The sequence below is a fragment of the Corvus cornix genome, chromosome 24 (assembly GCF_000738735.6).
Source record: "Corvus cornix cornix isolate S_Up_H32 chromosome 24, ASM73873v5, whole genome shotgun sequence".
In the NCBI taxonomy this organism is placed as follows: Eukaryota; Metazoa; Chordata; class Aves; order Passeriformes; family Corvidae; genus Corvus; species Corvus cornix.
In genome coordinates this window covers 1,668,749-1,687,396 of record NC_046353.1, presented here as the reverse complement: position 1 = coordinate 1,687,396, position 18,648 = coordinate 1,668,749, and the positions used below count along the sequence as shown (strand labels likewise).

The 18,648-nt window shown below is 47.4% G+C and overlaps 1 protein-coding gene across 1 annotated transcript in view; it reads left to right on the top strand.

The window, feature by feature from the left end:
- The window catches only part of SIK2 (salt inducible kinase 2), a 29,177-nt gene extending 11,008 nt beyond the window's left edge, over positions 1–18,169 (top strand). Inside the window, 11 exon segments of the mRNA XM_039564854.1 lie at positions 5,134–5,258; positions 7,064–7,187; positions 7,444–7,664; positions 8,299–8,451; positions 9,166–9,330; positions 11,430–11,658; positions 12,326–12,610; positions 12,810–12,973; positions 13,442–13,561; positions 14,163–14,254; positions 14,711–18,169. Of these exon segments, the coding sequence (XP_039420788.1) occupies positions 5,134–5,258; positions 7,064–7,187; positions 7,444–7,664; positions 8,299–8,451; positions 9,166–9,330; positions 11,430–11,658; positions 12,326–12,610; positions 12,810–12,973; positions 13,442–13,561; positions 14,163–14,254; positions 14,711–15,284 (2,252 nt within the window). The 3' untranslated portion in view covers positions 15,285–18,169.
- The last annotated feature ends 479 nt before the right edge of the window (positions 18,170–18,648 follow it).

Here is an 18,648-nt window from a genome sequence, read left to right as displayed (position 1 = left end):
CCCTGCTCTCCTGCTCCACTTCTCCATTGCAAAAAGTTAATTACAGGTGGGCTGGATGCTAATGAGCCCATTAGCTGCTTCTTCCGTGGATCTCTGTCAGGCTTTATCAGGTTGATAGCAACTCCCCGTGTCCAGCCTGGCTGATAAAGGAGCTGGAGGAAGGTTCAGGCTGCTGGAAACTTTGTAGTGATTTGTGCTGAGTCAGTTGTTGTATTTTTCTCTGGAAAGGAGACGGATGACGAATTCCACAGTGTTTATCTGGGATTTTTGGAGTTATCTGGTGCTGTGCAGATCCCTGGGAACAGCCTCTTCCAGTCGTTCATCTTTGTCATGGCTCATTTATCAGGCTGGGGAAGGACAGAGGGCAGCCAGGATCCCAGCTCTGATAGCTGGGATTTTCCTCTGATTTCAATTAATGGAAGAATTGAAAAAAGCAGCACAGTAACCAATGAATTATTTTGATAAAGCTTTTCTTAACTTCCAGTGGGCCTCTTGGCTCAGTCTGCTGCTTCCAAGGTTTTATTGAAGCTTTTACTCTTCAAAAATACAACAGTTTTTAGTCAAATACTGAAACATGCACAAAGTTACCTCTGTGTTTCAGGCACCAGGAGAATAAACTAACATTCAAAAATGTTCCTAAATCTGTGAGTTCGTGGGATTGCCACCTTTGATGCTTGAGGCTGGACTGAAATCCAATAGTTTTGTGTTAATATTGCTCTAAAAGGAAGGGGACAGGTAGAATTCAAAGGATCTTCTCGCTCTCAGTAATTGGACAAGAAACAGGATGAGTAAAGAGTTTGAGGTGAGAGCTTTGATAGGTTTATTTTCGAGAAGGTGTGAGGTGGCTGGGAGCAAAGCCCTCCAGTTTTAGTCTAAGTAGCAAAACTGAAGGTATTAATGAGATAAAATGTCCATTCAGAAGGGGGAAGGTGAGGAATGCCACGCCAGGTTTGACATGGAATTTGTGCTCAGCACAGCAAACCTTCCTGGCTCTTCCCAAACTTAAGCAGCTGGATTGGTCCGTGTCCCCTTTAGATTTGCTGCTTTTTGAGGGCATCACTTGAGGGCATTTCAGCTCTCAACGAACACAACCTTTGCTGGCTGCCCGTGCAGCGAGGAATCCGCGCAGTGAAACCCAAAGGCAGCTTGGGATCGGGGCCCAGCTCCTCGCTGGGAACTTCCAGCCCCACTCTGGAAGTCCTGGCAGTGCCGTGGCCAGGCTGCTGTGTTTGCAGCAGCCCAGGTAGGCAGAGACTGTTATTTTGAAGAAGGCTGGAGTGCTGCTGTGGACAGGGAAATATGCATTGACGTCAGGAGTGGCTGCTCAGCATTCAGCCCCTGAAGTGGGTCAGGTTTGCTGCTGCCAAGCTCATACCTTGCCTTTATCAGCACCTCTCTCCCCATTATCTCCCAGGCTCACATTTCTCCTCCAACAAAAGTTCCCTGTGGCTCTCTGCAAGCCAGGCAAGATTGAGTTCTGCTGGTAATTTTAGGAGAATGGATTAATTATAGCTCTGGAGCTCCTTCTTGAAGGGTTCTGGAGGTACAAATGAGAGGCTCTGCCGTCCTGCTGGATGCTCAGCAGAAGTTGCAGCAGCTCTGGCAGGGAGCTCCTGTTTCTCAGATTGCAAACGGGGCTGAAATCTCAGCCTGTTTCCATTTTTACCGGGAAAACAGATTCCATTGCCATGCAAAAAAATGACACCTTCGAAATTCGAGATTATTCTAAAGGGGGTAATGAGATTGAGAAACCAAATACCACAACTGTGGAGAGCCAATATTTGCAGATTGCACAAACACCGAGTTTATTCAACTGAACACAATGCTGCAAATGATGGCGCTTTTTTTGTTTCTTTTTTTGTTTTTTAAACGTGCAGATTCAGGCAAATGTTAAGAAGATCACTCCATTATATAATCTCAGTGCTCTGGTAATGAGCCCAATTTCAGTCCTTTTAGAATTCTGTGGCTGGCATATGTTTGTTGTTTGGTTTTTTTTTTAGAGGGCTGGCTTATTTTTCCCTTGAACATCAGTGGTGTTTCCTCTGGAACGAGATGTTTTTGGGTTAAAAATGACCACTTTGGATCCAGAATGGCTGTGGCACACCAGCAATGGCAAAGTAGGAACAAGGTGGAAGGGGGAACAGAGAGAATGAGAGACTCATGATTGTTTTGTGCTTAACTGAATCCTGGCCACTCCAAAAAGTGGGACAACTCAACTGACAGTGCAGTAGTTAAAAACTGAGGAAGCCCCATGGACCGAGCATCCAGGATCATGTCTAAATCCTGAATTTTTTCTTTGAAAGGGTTTTCATGGATGCTATCTGTGCTGGAGTGCTTAGAAATTGTTTACAACAGCCATTTGTGTGAGGAGCATAATGGAAACAAAAAGGGGTGACCACAAGAAGTTGTGTACCCCAACAAATAATGCTGATCTCCCCAGCCAGGGAATGATTTTGTCCAAAACAGAACAGAACTGGATTTTTAAAGGTGAGAGCCAGTTACTGACATGCAGAACACTGGTTTTAATTCCTGTATTACGTGAAAAAGCCCAGTGCCAGTCAGGAGGTATCTGGCAGTGTTTTGTGTTGTCAATGCTTGCTGAAATCCAGAGCTGAAGGGTTCTCGTGTTTCATCGGTCATAAAAAAAGGAAGAAATTGGAGTTTCAGAGGTGCAGGTCAAAGGCAGAATGGGGAAGTCATTTTCCAGGTGTAAATGCTGGTACCCCAGGCACAGGGACTGGTGAGGAATTCCCACTTGCTGTGTCTGTGCCTCCTTGGCTGCTCCTTCTGGTAGCAATTCACAGCCCTTTCATTCATGAATTTCCCTAATAAAGCTCAATCGTCTGTGCTGTCACAAGACCATCAGATGCCAGCCAAGAGCTGCTCTTCCACCCAGTTAAGCACTGCAAGTTCTGCAGTTCTCTTGCTCAGAGAGGGAGCAGAGGCCAGGATCAGCTCCAGGATGTCCTTGCTCTTGAGGTCCTTTTGGTGACCATAAATAAAACCATTATGTGTTGTGAGATGAATCTTGTGACGGTAATGATAACGTATACCTGAGGCTTCTCTTATATTGGCTCTGTTCCTTTTGCTGCTCAGATTTCTTCATGTGTCTTTTTGAAGAAATCACCAAAGAGGTAACTTTAAATCCCAGTCTGGATGGGCAGAGAATTTCACTTTTTTAGGATTTGGAAATCCTTGTGTTCCCAAGCAGGTCACGCTTTCTTTAGCTGTGCTTACAAATAAATGTTCTTGTACTTGTGAATCTGATAGGAAGATTTATGAGGGTGGCACCCGAGTAAGAGCTGCAGTTCAGAGATAAAAACCTGATGTTTATCTGCAGCACTACGAGGATGTTGAAAACCTGACAAATCCAAGATAAGTGAGGGGAGAAATCAGATTGAACAACACCTACACGGAGTGGCAAAATGCTTCTGGAGAGGAGGGATCGCTCTGTGTCTCCCGAAGCATTGTCACGGTTGCCAAGCCAATTCTGTGTGAATAAAAGTCTTCTCAAAGAGAATAATAATAATAATAATAATAAAAATTCACAACAGCAGTCTGGCTGTGATAGGGGAAAAAAAGGAAAAAGGGGAAGAAGGTGACACAGAGTGGTGGGGGGATTACAGAGTGCTGGGGTAGATTTTGTTGTCCCCCCTGTGTTACTAAACAGCTGAAGCTGTTTCAGAGCTGCAGGAGGATGAGGGAGGAAGGGCAGCAGGGATGTTCTATCCCGTGGCTCCTGGATAAGTTTGGAATCTGAGCCGGCCTTGGCCTTGGCAGCCCTGGGGCTCGGTGACGTCCCCGGGCCGTGGCGTGACCGTCCCTGCCCGTCAGGGCTCTGCTGTGACGCTCTGGGCTCTGGTGGCTCCTGACCTTCACCCGGAGCCCTGGCACCCAGCCTGGCTGCACACAGCCAGCGGGGTCCCTTTGATGGTGGCCAGGTCCCAAAAGTTCACCCTGCGGGGCTGGGTATCGGGTTTGCTGACCCTGATCCCAAACAGGGCTCTCGGAGATGGAGGGTTCCACACGTATCAGGGAATTAGGGGAGTGTAAGATGTTTTCTTACACCAAAATATGTTCGTTCTCTGCTCCAAAACCCTCTGCACTCCTGGTGTTCCCAAAACTGCTTCATTTCTGAGTGATCTTGCAGGTAGAATTCCATTAAAGGGCTGCTGGAGCTCCTGCTAGGAAAGCAACCCCCACTCCTTTCCCACTGAGCTCGGTGGCAGCAGGCGCCTTCAGTCCCAGGCTGCTGCTCTAAACCAACTCCAGGGTGACTTCTTTTGGAGTCTTTGTTGAATCTCTCTTCGTTGCTTTGATTCCAAGGGTTCTCTCATGGTTTTCTGGCTCCTCTGAGCAGCACAGCCGACACAACCGGTGGTTCAGCAGAGCCTGTGATAACCAGGGCGCTTATCAGCTTTGCTATCTGCTGATCAGCATTCACAGCATCCCTGGGAGGCATTGGGAGCTGAATCAACAGCCTGAGTCCTGTTTGTCACAGCAGCACCAGGCTCTGGCTCAGTCCAAGCACGCTGCTTTTGCTTTTCACCACTGGGTTATAAAAATTCTGATTAATATCAGACCACAGCTGGTCATGTATTAAACCATAAAAAGAAGCATTTAAAAGCATGGTTTTTTATTTATGGACTGGTAATTCCAAGGGCTGCAGACAATCCCAGTAGCAGTGTCCTTCCCAGCAAAAGTCCCCTCGTTTTCCCATGCCTGTTGCTCTTGGCACAGCTCCTTCTTCCCAGCTCCAAAGCTTGTCAAAATTTATTGTGTATTCAAGGCTAGAGAGCACCTGAAATCTCAGATTATCTCTTGGCAAGTCAACAATCTCATTTATCTGCTGTGACTGTCAGTTTGTTGAATTTTAATGATGGCTGTTTATAAACTGGTACAAGTTTACTCACAACTCCTCCAGGTTGTGAAGGTTTTGCTGTGTTTTAATAATTCCACAATAGGAAAACCGCAGTAGAGGACATCCAGCATCCCAATATTTTCAGTGGGAGTCCCCACAAAAGGATTTGGGATGGAATCAAAGTGGGCTTTCAGGCTTAGGCAATGCATGTAATTATTCTTTGTGGTGCAGTGGAAGCTTGGAGTGACTTTTCCATTGATTTTTTCCCACAGATTTTGGCTTTGGGAATTTCTATAAGAGCGGGGAGCCTCTGACAACGTGGTGTGGGAGCCCCCCCTACGCAGCCCCAGAAGTCTTTGAAGGCCAGCAGTATGAGGGACCCCAGCTGGACATTTGGGTACCATTCTCCTTTCTTTTAATTGCATTCCAGTCAACTTTTGGGAAGCTGGAACAAATCTTTGGTTGTTCTTGAGCTGCAGATTCGGAATCTTCGATTTTTCTTTAGCTGTGGGTCTGGAATATTGGATTTTCTTTTTAAGCTGCAGACAAGTTGTTCCTCTTCAGGTTTATTTCTTGAGTGTCCTAAAATGCTGCTTAACTCTGAATGGAATTGGGGTTGCCTGTCCAGGTGGCTGCTAAATGTGCACTGCAGGTGGATGTCAGAGGGCAAAATCCTCCTCCAGAAGCTCCCTGGCTGGATGAGTGAAATTGGCTTTTTTCCAGTGCCTTTTAGTGTTTTCTGGGCTAAGTGGGAATTGAACCTTGACGAGGTTAAAGGGGTTCTGAAGCCCAGACACCCAGGAGAGAGGGGACTGCTCTGCTTTGATCTTGGAGCTGGAAATGAGCTCGTTTGTGCCCCAAAACCCTCCAGCAGCAGCTGCCTGGGGTGGAGTTGGTGTCTCCGTGTGTATTATTCCAAATGAGGAGGGGAGAGAGGGCACTCCCTGCTCTGATGTAGTAGGAAAGGGACTAAAAGGAACTGCAGAAATTCTGTGCACCCTTCAGAGCCTGCTTTTCATTCCTGCTTTGCTTTTATTGGGGTTTTGGGGGGTTTTACTTTAATTTTCTGATTTTATGTTAACTTTTTTGATTCACATCTTAAAGCAACCAGAGACAGGATGATTTGGCAGCCTGGAGAACACTGCACACAGCATCACCCAGGCACTGACTTTTTAGCCAGGGCAGATCATGGAAAGCCACCTTTGGGCTGCTCAGTTAATTTAAATTCGTCCAAATTGCCTTCCCAAATAACAACTTGGTGAAGTTTTTAATCAAACAAATAAAAACGGTGCTTTTACACACATTTATTTGGCCGTGGGCTGACTGTGTGTACATAAGCACACAATAAATACTGGCTTTAAAGAGGCTCCAGCCTTCCTGGACCTTTGGGGACTGATAAACACAGAGCAGACGTCAGCCAGGTGACTCTGTGGACGTCAGAAGGGAATCCCTGAACTTTGGTAAATATTCCTTAAATCTATAAGGTCCTAAATCATTAACAGGATCTGTCTCCCCACAGAGAAGGTGTTCATATTTAAAATAAAATCGTCTTCACTTCTGAGTTAAGGGTTCTGTGAAGGTGCTGAGCTTGCAGCAATCTGCAGTTCTGTTTTTGGCAGGGGTTTGTTTTAAAAATCTATATTTAATTGTAAAATCTCTTGTGTTTTTACAAAGTTTTGAGGTCAACACCTGCTTTTTTTCCCCTTTGGAAACCCAGTGCTGTGCCAGGCTGATGTGGTTCTCTCATGTGCTGTGGCACTGTTATTTTTTTGACAAGAATATTCCAGTGCAAATTCACTTCCATCCTTCCAGGGATAAGCAATTGGAGCAGAGCTCTTGCCCATTTTGTCCCCTTTTGCTCACATTAAATGATCCCCTCAAGCTGGCTGGTCACAGAAACTCTTCCCCACAGGCTCTAAATATAAAATATTACAGTTTTCCACACTGAGTGGCTGTTGCTTGAGGTTTGCTTTTGTTTGGGCAACGCTGAGATTAATAAAAATACCCTGAATTCTCAGCTGAAGTTGGGGTTCACTTCTCAGGTACCACTCAGTCACCCGTGTGCAGCTGCCTCCTTTTCATCCAAATTCCCTTTTTCTGCAGAACAGAGTTATTTCTGTGGCAGGGCTTGGCTTGCCACCCTCTAGAGACACTGCTGGGAGCTTGGGAATGGAACTGAAAATTCCCTTTTTCTCCCCACAGAGCATGGGGGTGGTGCTCTATGTCCTGGTGTGTGGAGCGCTGCCCTTTGATGGACCCACCCTGCCCATCCTGAGGCAGCGAGTCCTGGAGGGGAGGTTCAGGATCCCTTATTTCATGTCAGAAGGTAACAGTGCTGTGGTTTTACTCTCTTGGTGTGGTTTGAGTAAAATCTGGGATAATCTGGGGGGCAGGAGATGCGCAGGGGGAACAGCACTGTTGGCCATGCCTTGTATTTGAAGAATTCAGGCTTTTCTCCTTCTAAATGTGATTTTTAATCTTGTTTTGAGGGATTTTTAGCTGCAGTGAGGCAGTTCTGGGCTGGTGAGTCTCAGGTAACACTGGGCAAGTTTATAATTCTCTTTTTTTTTTCCTCCCACCAGAGTGTGAGCACCTCATCAGAAGAATGTTGGTCCTGGACCCATCCAAACGTTTGACCATTGCTCAGATCAAGGAGCACAAGTGGATGCTGGTGGAGGTTCCTGCCCAGAGGCCAATCCTCTACCCACCAGGAGAGGAGAACGAGCCCTCCCTCGGCGAGTACAACGAGCAGGTCCTGAGGCTGATGCACAGCCTGGGCATAGACCAGCAGAAAACTGTGGAGGTAAAACACCTCAAATGGGGGTGAAACACACCTCAAATGGGGGTGAAACACACCTCAAATGGGGGTGAAACACACCTCAAATGGGAATAAAACACACCCAAATGGGGATGAAACACACCCAAATGGGGATGAAACACACCCAAATGGGGCTGAAACACACTCCTGAGTGGGGTTGGATAAATCATTAACTTGGCAGCTGGAGAGAGACAAGGGCAAATTAGAAAGTAAATTCATTTTGAGTTTTTAAGAGGGTGGTCAAAGAAAATTCAAACAGGAGCGTGAAAGCAGAGAGCAGCTGATGTGTCTGCCCTGTCCTAAGCCATTCTCGCCAGACATAAATGCCAGGATTCCCTGTGGAATTAACAGGATAATTGCCTTTAGGATGGGAGCTCAGTGCCTTCTGCAGGTTCAGAATGCTATCTGTGAGTGTCCCATCTATCTGGGAGCTCGCTGCAGTTCTAGGATTGATGTTTTCCCGTCCCTGCCACTCTGCTTTGAACCCTTCTCAGCCCAGAACAGCGTTTGCCTTCCCCACCGCCTCCTAAACCCCCCCCAAAATTCCCTCTTTTTCGTGGCAGAACACAACCAACACCCACCTGGCTGCTGCCACACTTGCTGTGCTTCTCTTTCTCAGTCCCTGCAGAACAAGAGCTACAACCACTTTGCTGCCATCTATTACCTGCTGGTGGAGAGGCTCAAGTCGCACCGGAGCAGCTTTCCCGTGGAGCAGCGCGTGGACGCGCGGCAGCGCCGGCCCAGCACCATCGCCGAGCAGACCGTGGCCAAGGTGAGGCTCCCTGCTGCCCTCCCGGCCTTGCTCAGCCTCCTCCTCCTCCAGAATCTCTCCATTCCACCTGCAGTGCCTCGCTGGCTGGTGTAGTTTCATCCTGAAGCACAAAATGCAAAGAGTGGGTTTGGCTCTGGTGGGGAGCTCCGGTTTTAACCTCAGCTCTTCTCCCAGCTGAAGTTCCCACTTCTCCCTCAGTTACAACCTCGCAGTTGTCCCAAGGATAATTTGTTTTCACACCTGGTGGCACCACAGCTCTTCTGACTGTTCCCTTTTGGCCAGTGCTGTGGATACTGCACTCCCAGAAATAAAGGTTAAAAACCTTTAAATAGCCCTGTTTTCCTAATTTCCTAAAAAAGTCATTGAAACCAGTCGTGAGCCCCCTGGTAACATTCAGGGGGTTTGCATTGAATATAAAAAGGAATTTTAGAGCATCAAAAAGCCCTAAACTCTGTCTGTGCTGCTGGGGGTAAGTCAGCTTCAGTAACTACTGAGCTTAATTACATTTGGGGTTTGCCTGTGTGTTTTGGGGCTGGTAATGTTGTTTTTTTAATAGTTTAAAGGCTAAGAATGTTCTTCATCCTGAACCAAGAAATAAATCTTGCACTTCTGCTCTGACAGTGGTGGGCTACACATTGTTCCATTTGTGACTTGGAATGTTGCTCCCTACCTAAAATCACTCCAGTTTTGGAGTTGTTAAATTCTGTTTTTCAGGCACAAGCTGTGGTCCCCTCGGTGAACCTGCATTCCCAAAATCCAAGGCTGCTGCAGTCTCCAGGTCTCCCCTCAGCCTCAGGAGCAGAAGCCTTTTCCTTCCCTCCTTCCAGCTGCCAGGGAGAGGCAGCGTTTATGGAGGAGGAAAGGGTTGAGACACCAAAGGTACAGCTTTTTAATCACACTATTATTTGTTGGGTTTTTTTTTTTCCAGAAGTCATTACAGCTAAAAAATCTATTTGTCTTTTAAAAGCACAGCACTGCTTCCTGAAACTCAAGTATTTAAGCATCAAGAGTTGTAGGTATTCCACATTCTTTTTCCCTGTAACTCTCCACAGCTGGGTCTTTTTTCATCATTCTTCTGCCTCCTGTTCTTTGCTTACATTCCATTCTCACCACACTGCTTTTGGAAAGGGACAAGACCCCCAGAAAAGTGGGTTTCTTGCCCTTGTTCTTCTCAAACTTATTTTCAAGAGCCCTGAAGACTCCTCCTTCTTACACAGAAGGGTCATGGATGCAGCTGAAGTGTCCAAAGGGAGCTCCAGCCTGATCTGGAGTCAGCAATTAGAAGGGAAAATAGCCTAAAATAATTACATTTAGAAGTATGTTACTCTCATAAAACTTCTGTTCTCTCTCTCACATTGCACCACGTTCTAATTTGAATTTCAGCATATTTATCCAGCCTGATGCCAGCTGGGGTTTGATTTCCTGCCTGCCAGTGTGAAGGGTTTATTGCTCCCTGGTTTGTTCCCAACACCAAGAGTGTGGCCCTGGTTCTCAGCACCAGCTCCTTGTGTGGTCTCTGACAGCTGCAAAGCACAAAGCAGTTCAAAGGCACTTAAAAATTAACATTTCAAGCTTTATTTTGCATCCCCCTTTTGCTTTATAGGTGCAGTTTGGCCAGGGTAGGTCAACAGCTGGTGACAGCAGTGAGGTGTCAAGTCTGAGCTCACTTGGGAATATTCAGGGCCTTAATTTTTGTAGGACATGTCCACTAAAGACTTCCAGGCTCTGATCCCTGGAAAACTGCAAGGAGCCGATGTGGGATTGGTTCTTCTTTTCTGCCAGATCAGGGTGAGGCATTTGAGTGGGAAAGTCACAAATGGAAAGGAAGGTGTGTAAGAAATTCAATTTAGAGGTAAAATCCACGAAATCAAAACAGAGGCAGCAGACCCAGAGTTTCCCCGTGCAGGAATCATCACTTGCCTGGTGTTTAAACTATTTATAGCTGTTTCTCAATGCTGCTTTAAATACTTTCCTACCTTATAGTCTGCCTCAGGACCATTTGTTAAGAGCTGCTGTCAATGCAGTGAAGCCTCTTTTCCACACCCTTTCTTTTCAAAATACCAAAGAACTTGGAGGAAAATTCAGGAATGGCTCACATGAAATGGCTTTACACAGAATCAGCTGCAGCAGTGCCAGGTTTTGTGCTGAAGGATTGTGTTGTTTCATCCATATTTTGCCCAGTGTGGTCCTATTCGTGCAGCAGGACAGTAATTGCACTACAGATCCTCCAAAGCTGCAGGACACAGGAATATTTAGGGGGTTTTTTTGCCTAAAATAAATAATTTTATATGGCAAAGAATCAGTTACGGTGCAGGAGGATCCATGGCAAACTGGCCTGGAGAATAAAACCAGAATGAAAATCCTAGGAGCAGTTTAGGCTGGAGAAGTGCCTCGAAAGGTCTGACTTAAAGCCGTGGGAGGCTGCTCAGGGCTTTATCAAGCTGGGTAAATCCAAGGAGGGAGATTCCACAGCTTCTCCAGGCAACCTGTGTTTGCAGGGGAACAACATCAATCAAGTGGACTTGTGCTGGGAAAGGGTGCATTTATGGAGTTACTCCTGAGCACAGCCCTGCAAGGCTGAAATACAAGGCTGGGGTTTTTTTGTGGTGTTTATCTGAGCATGATAAATGAGCACAGCAGGTATGGGAAGGGGGGAACAGCAGTATTGGACATTCCAGAAATATTTTATACTTGTGACTAAGCTGGCAAAGTTTTTAATAACTCAAAATAAAAAAAAAAAAAACCACCACCTTGGAGAACACAGAACTGTGGGAATAAGAATATTTAGGTTTAGGGAATTGAATGTTAAGGGAATGCAAGGGGGAAATTAAGAATTGTACATGACAAACAAGCCTTAAACTCAGTAAAGATCCCAAATGCCTTCAGACCAGGGATTTCCTGCTTTTGGGGGCGATTCTTTGGGCACAGAACAAAGCTGGGCCCAAAACAAAGCTGTCCCCTGTCCCTTTGCCTCCCAGGTGAACGGCTGCCTGCTGGACCCCGTGCCCCCCGTGGTGATGAGGAAAGGATGCCAATCCCTGCCTTCCAGCATGATGGAAACCTCAATTGATGAAGGAATAGAGACAGAAGGAGAGGCAGAGGAGGACCCAGCCCAGGCCTTCGCTGCCCTGCAGGCAGCTCGAGGGGGAAAGCGGCGTCACACCCTGGCAGAGGTCACCAACCAGCTGGTGATGGTGCCAGGCACAGGTACAGAGCTCAGCAAGGACATCTCACAGCTCATCTTCTCCCTCAGCGCTCACTCTAATTAGCTAGTGATGGAAAACAGGAGGTTTTACAGTGATGAGTTCGAGACAGTTTGTATTTGCTGGAAAAGCCAAAGGGAAAAAAACACAAAACACCCCAAAAGCTGCTGTATAGACAGTGTAAAATCAAAGCAGCAAATGTACAGCTGGCTAAACTCACGTACAACCCCAGCAGCAACTGGGAGATCTGGCTGGGAGAAAAGGCTGCTTTTTCAACTAAATGTCCCCAAATCATTCACCCCCTAAAGATGAGCTGGTGGAGAACGGTGGGGAAATAAAACCCTCTGGGCTCCAAAAGCAGGGAGGTGCCTAAACCTTTCAGGCTACAGTTTTGTCAGGATTATCTGTGAGATAAAAAAACCCTAAACACTTCCCAGACACGCCGGTGAACACCTGCAAAGTGCCTGATTGCTGCAAAATCTTGCAAAAACCAGTAGCAGATCCCCATTACTGTACTGCAAGTTTTACTTGACAATTCCTTTATCAAACTTGATTTTTTTGGCTGTTCACTCTGAGCTGGCCACTGTTGACAGGAGTAGCTCGAGTCAGTGGCACTGATTCCCACTGCACTTCCCTTTTTATCCTGGCTTTTTGGGTTTTTTTTGTCACAGGCAAAGTCTATTCCTTGGATGAGAACTCCTCCCTGGGCAGCATCGACTCCGAGTACGACATGGGATCCATCCAGAGGGATCTCAAATTCCTGGGAGAGACCCCTTCCTTGAAGGAAATGGTGCTGAACAGCCACCAGGCCCCCCGGGTGACCCCCCCTTTCATCGGGCTCAGGCCTGCCAACCCGGCCATGCAGGCCCTGAGCTCCCAAAAACGAGAGGCCCACAACCGCTCCCCCGTCAGCTTCCGCGAGGGACGCAGAGCCTCCGACACCTCCCTGACCCAAGGTAACCCCTCTGCATCGATAACTGCTGTGTTCATAACCTGTTGGAATAATCATGATCCCCAGACACAGCAGGAAATGCCCTCCCTGCACAGCAGCCCCGCTGTGGCTCGGTTATCACCCAGCTTATCTCACACTGCCCGCGCCAGCCAGAAAATTGGGGTTTTTTTCTGATGAGGGGTTTTTGCTCCACTCCTCTCCAGGAATTGTAGCATTTAGGCAGCACCTCCAGAACCTGGCACGAACCAAAGGAATCCTGGAGCTGAACAAAGTCCAGCTGCTGTACGAACAGATGGGATCAGAGGAAGAACCTTCCCTGACATCAGCTGCCACCCAGCTGCAGGACCTCATTAACAGCCCTGCACAGGTACATAAAGCAGAAATCAAGCTCCAGCTTAGTACTTCGGGGCAGATCAGGAGAGGATGAGGTGCTGTGGAGGTCTGAGAAGAGCTAATTGACAGATTAAATTCCCTATTCTCCTTTCTGCCTTCCCCAGACTGGAGAATTTGCAGCCTTTGCCCATCCTCGTGCTGTCAGTGAGAGGCTCTGTCATCCTTCCAAACCCAACAAAGTTATTGCTTTCAATCTGAAGGATGTTTTGGATTTAGCAGAGGCCAGTAACACCTTTGCTTTCCTTGGTGGACGTGGCCTGGTATAACTGCAAGAAGGGATAACAGCCAGATTTGCAGAGTGAAATATTCAATAGCTCCCAGTGAGTCGTTTCAAGTGGAACAGGAACACAGCAACCACAGAACCTCTGGCAGGGAAAATCCTTAAAGAAAGGGGTAAGAAAGCCTCTTGTGCACATGCAGCTTGTTCCTCTTCCCTCTGCAGGAGGAAGGCTCTCAGCAGCAGCAGCAGGAAGCTCCATCTGCTTTCCCCAATGGTGCCCACCCCCCGTTGTTATCCCGAAGGCCGAGCCTGGAGACGCAGTACCTGAAACACAGGCTGCAGGTACCCCTGCCCTGCCTCCCTGCACTGAACAGCACAGCAGCTTTGGGATCCTGGTGCCCAGGAAAAGCACTCAAGAGGATAAAGGAGCAGAGAACAGCTCAACTGGGAATGGCACCATGTTTTTCTGGTGTCAGGCACTGACCCTGATGATGCAAAAAGTGCATTCTTGCTGTTCCCTCCTCTGGCAGTGTTTAATAATTGCTGCTGGATACAGACTATTGCTGTAACACCCCATAAAGGTTTGCATCAGCATCTGAGCAGCCACTTCTTAACCCCCTGGGCCTTCCTCTTCCACACCCCCTTTATTTCAAACCCATTTTCCCACAGCTTTAGTTTATAGAAAACTTTTTTTCCCCCCACTTTTCCAGCTTGCAGCTTCTTCCACTTGGGAAGAAAGCTTTCCATGGATTTTTTTATGGTACAATCTCTCCTGCAAAAGTATTTTCTAAGGGTTAGAAGCCAATGGGCAGCAGGTTTTATGGGTTTAGAGAGTGGGTCTGTGGACAGCAGAGCAGTTACAGGGGTAGAAAATCTTTCTCTTGCTTTCTGGACTAATGCATTAAATCAAAAGCCATTTAAACCAGCTCTGCTTTCCTTGCAGAAGCCCACTCTGCTCTCAAAAGCTCAGAACACTTGCCAGCTCTACTGCAAAGAACTGCCCCGGAGTCTGGAACAGCAGCTCCAGGAGCACAGGTGAGAATCTTCCAAACTATGCAGAAAAGTTACTCTCAAGAGTAAAGAACTGGAACTCTCTTTATCCATTAAGAAATGATCTGAAAAAGGAAAGCTTCACTTCAAAACTTCTTTTAAAAGCAAGAACAAGTCCTGCCACGTGTTTACGAATTTCTCTGCCTGATCTTCAGCTCCCAAATTCCCCAGAGCAGCGAACATGAGGCTTTAAAATACAAACAAAATGCATCTCATTCTTAACAAACTGAATTAAACAGTGCATGGGGTTAGCTTAAAAAATTGATAAAAAAGGGTTATCAAAGGAGATCTGTAATAACACTGGAAGGTGATAACTTTGATGTGCTGCAACGGTTAATGAGCAGGATTGCCCAGGGATTTCCCAGTGTACTGGGAGCAGTGTGAGTGACCCTTTTCGAGTCCAAATGGCCAGAAATAACTGTTTTTCTGTCCTGCATGCAGGCTGCACCAGAAGAGGCTGTTCCTGCAGAAGCAGTCCCAGCTGCAGGCCTACTTTAACCAGATGCAGATAGCCGAGAGCTCGTACCCCCGGGCCAGCCCGCTGCCCCTGCCCTGCCCGGAGGAGCCGCAGCCCCAGCAGCAGCCCCAGCCCCAGCAGCAGCAGCAGCAGCAGCAGCAGCCAGCCCAGTTCAGCCTGCAGCAGCCCCTGAGCCCCGTGCTGGAGCCCTCCTCGGGGCAGATGCACTTCGAGCCCTTCCTCAGGCAGTACCCGAAGGTGCAGCTGGAGCCGCTGCCCCCCAGCCCCTCACGGCTCTCGCCCCCGGGGCAGCCCCAGCCAGCACAGCCCCTCCAGTTCCCCTATCAGACTTGTGAGGTGCCTGCTGTCCCCTCAGCTGAGCAGTGCCACCTCCCCCAGAGCAGCGGGGCAGTGCCCGAGAGCCAGAGCAGCTCGGCCTCCGCGGAGGCTCAGCCCAGCTACGACCCCCTGGCCCTCTCAGAACTGCCCGGACTCTTCGACTGTGAGATGATGGAGGCTGTGGATCCCCAGCACGGTGGCTACGTCCTGGTGAATTAGCAGCCAGGGCTGAGTGCGAGGACAAATGGAGAAGCATGTGAATTTCTGGTTGTTCTTTTCGTTCCTACCCCCGGAATTCATGGTAGTTCTTCGACCCTTGAATTGGCAGGGGAACTAAAAATCCACCTGGCTGGAAGGGAAAAAAAAATAAAAAAAATAAGCAGGAGGTGTTTGGTCCCAGTGGCAGGGGCTGGAGAACAGGGAGTGCAGCTCCATCCCACAAAGTCTGCATGGAAGGAGGCAAAAAAGGTGAATTTCAGAGGAAGGAAATAGCCCCTTCTAAAAAAATCTGGGGAGTTTGTCAGCATTCATCCAACATTCACTTGGAGAGAGGAGAGTGAGTGCACACTTATCATACTTCTTGGCAATAAAAGCAATAGTTTTCATTGAAATTCAGGGTAGATTTGGGTCTGCGCTGATGGCAACTGAAATCCTCTGGAGAACAGGAGCACAAGGTGGAATTCAAGGGAAGTTGCACTTCCACTGAGCTCCTGGTCGGGAACTACTCCATGGCCAGCCCTGAGCATCTCAGGCAGCCTCCACTTCCTCCTGCTGGCACCCAAACAGGATTTCCCAAGCCTGCCAAGGAGCTCTTCACTGTCTGCTGAAGGAATCTGGAGCAAGGGACAGCTGGACTTTGTCAAAAGAAACCTGGGACTGTTTGGAGAGACCTCTGGGTGGGGATCGGAATTCTGGAGGATCAAGGATGAGCCAACAGACACAGAAGGTAAGGAGAACCATGGGAGAGCAAGAGCTGCAGGAAATGATACTAAAAATAATAAAATCCACCTGGGTGGCTTTTAAAATCGCCCCCTTTTGCAGGAGGGCTCTGTCCTGGAGAAGTTCTGCTCGCTGGAAAGGATCCCTGGGTTGCATTTTAAAAAGAAACAAACAAGCAAACAAAACTGTGTTTTGAATTTGCAGTATGTGTTGCTGGTGGTTTATTGAGCTTTGTATATTTGGACAATTATTTAGGGTTTTAGAACTTTAAGGATAAAAAAAAAAAAAAGAGCTTATAAAAAGAAAAAAAACACCCCTGTGAAGTGATAGTGCTGTGCCTTTTTCAGTTCTTTATCAGCCTCTATGCTTTTTTCTGAAGAAAGTAGACAATACCCTATTTATGTCCTTGCTGTGGCCAAAGTCCCTTCAGAGCACACGTCCCACCGTGTGGGACATGTTTAACTTTCTCAGTGTTTGAGTGGCTCGTGTATATAGGACACTGAAAGTATTACAGCAATATTTTAGCATCAAACTGTTGATGTGTCAACCATTTCAAGGGATGCTCCAGCTCCATCAGGAGTTGTGTCTCCAGAACTTTCCAGTCATGAAATCCAAGTCACAGGAGGGGGATGGCTCAGGGAGCTGTAGGAAGCTGAGATCTCCAGTCTGGGATTTGTCTCTAACCTTGAAGGATGGTGGGCCAGGCCAGGCCAGTGGCCAGTGGCCAGGCCAGCCCTTTCTGAGCAAACATTAAGCACAATTGCAGCTTCATTAAAGCACAAAGAGCGAGAGGAACTGTGCTGATCACGCCAGAGTTTGCTGGAAGGTTTGGTCTTTGATACTGCAAATCCCGAGGGTGCAGGGAGGTGGATAATCAGCATTTACAGCAATAAGACCACATTAAAACACGGAATAGGAGGAGTTTGGCCACTCTGTGTGTAGGGGGAAGGGTTTAACAGGGGACAGAAGGCACCTGGTCCCTGTGTGCTCAGGTAGAGACAGCTCCTGTTCTCTGGAGCCTGCTCTGACACTGGCCCAGGTCTGGTTCAGTCCAAATTGCTCAGCTTCTACTTCTGCTATCACAGGGATTCTCAAGGCAGCAGCAGCAAAGGAGAGTTTAAGGAACAGAGATCACAGGATAAAGATGGCCAGAAAGCTCTGCTTTCAACAGCTGAAAGAAAAGGTTTTTGTTGTGTGGTTTCCCTTCAGAAGGAAATCCGTGGCACAGTGGAACACACCACCCCAGTGACACCTGCAGGGACTGACAGAGGGAGGGGAGACAGCCTGACAAAAACTGCAGCAGAACAGAGCAGGAACAAAGAGGAGACAGAGTCCTGTCCTTTCACTCCTCCTTCCCTGCCCCGCAGCATAACCCACGTGTTCTGGACTGTGAGTATCTGTGCAGTGAGAGCTGCTACAGGACACCCAGCACTCTGGAGACAGCCCCAGTCCTGCTCCAGGAGCTGGGTGACTGCCAGAACCATAACCACTTCCTTCCCCATCCAGCTCCAGGATCCTGCACGTTTCAGGATTCGAAAGATAAAAATAATTCCATTCTGGAGTTCTGCAATTCATTTATCAGGATGTGCCAACCAGTCTGAGCTCCTTAGAGCTTTGCAGTGCTGGGCAGGGGGAAGCTGCAGTATTTTTTAATGTAGTTTAGCCTGACTCTTTCCCCTCAGCCAAAAGCGTATTTAACATTTCATGTAATTTCCTTTAAGCCAATTAGGACTAAAAGGCTTCTGAAGCCTTCTCATACAGAGAGGATCCATTGGGCACCACTTCCTACTCCTTTGAAGTGGCTTTTTTGTTCCAATCTGTTCTGTTCTAACATTAGAGAACTGTGTACACTACTGTTAGAGTAATTATTAGCTTTATTATCTTGTACTACAGCCTCCTTTGAAGAGACTTTGGTGTGATGTATATGGGGTACAAATTTCATACGGAGAAAAGTGCAATATGTGTGTGTGTGGTATGTTCTTTAATGTATTTTTTTAAGGATTTAGAGGGTTTAGTCTCTGCTTTGGGATAAATGCACTAGTTTTGTGAGCTCCAGTTTGGCAAGTTCATCTGTAGTATTTACATGCAACTGATCTGCTGGACTCTGTAAAGCAGTTACAGTGTATTAATACAAAATAAAGAATACGTGCATTTCATTTTTTAAATTTCTAGTGAGCTAAAGCAGCACCTGCCACTCTTGTCTTCATTAGGGTCAGGTTATTCTCTCTCTGAGGCACCAAGAAAAGTCCTGTCTGCTGCAAACACTGCATTTTCTAGACTGAGGTTTGCTTCCCATGGCTCTGACACACTTGGGGTTGTTGGTACCACTGACTTTGGCCAAATATGAATTTGGAGAGACTGGAAAACTCGGTGCCACAGGATTGTCACAGCACTTTCCACTTTCATTAACAGAAGGCTCATTCAAAATTACTTAAGATGAGACCAAAAACCAGTGGAAAAAACTTCAGCAGCTCTTTTTTAAACATCTCTAGTGACATTCCTGTGACCCTCAATGTTCTTGCTGACATCAAAGTGCGATCCTTGGAGATAAAAGTGCAAAAGTTAGTGGAGAACCAGTGGATTCACCTGGTCCCCCACCCCAGAACTGCTTTTAGGTGGTGACTCAGCCCCAAGCAGCCGCCCC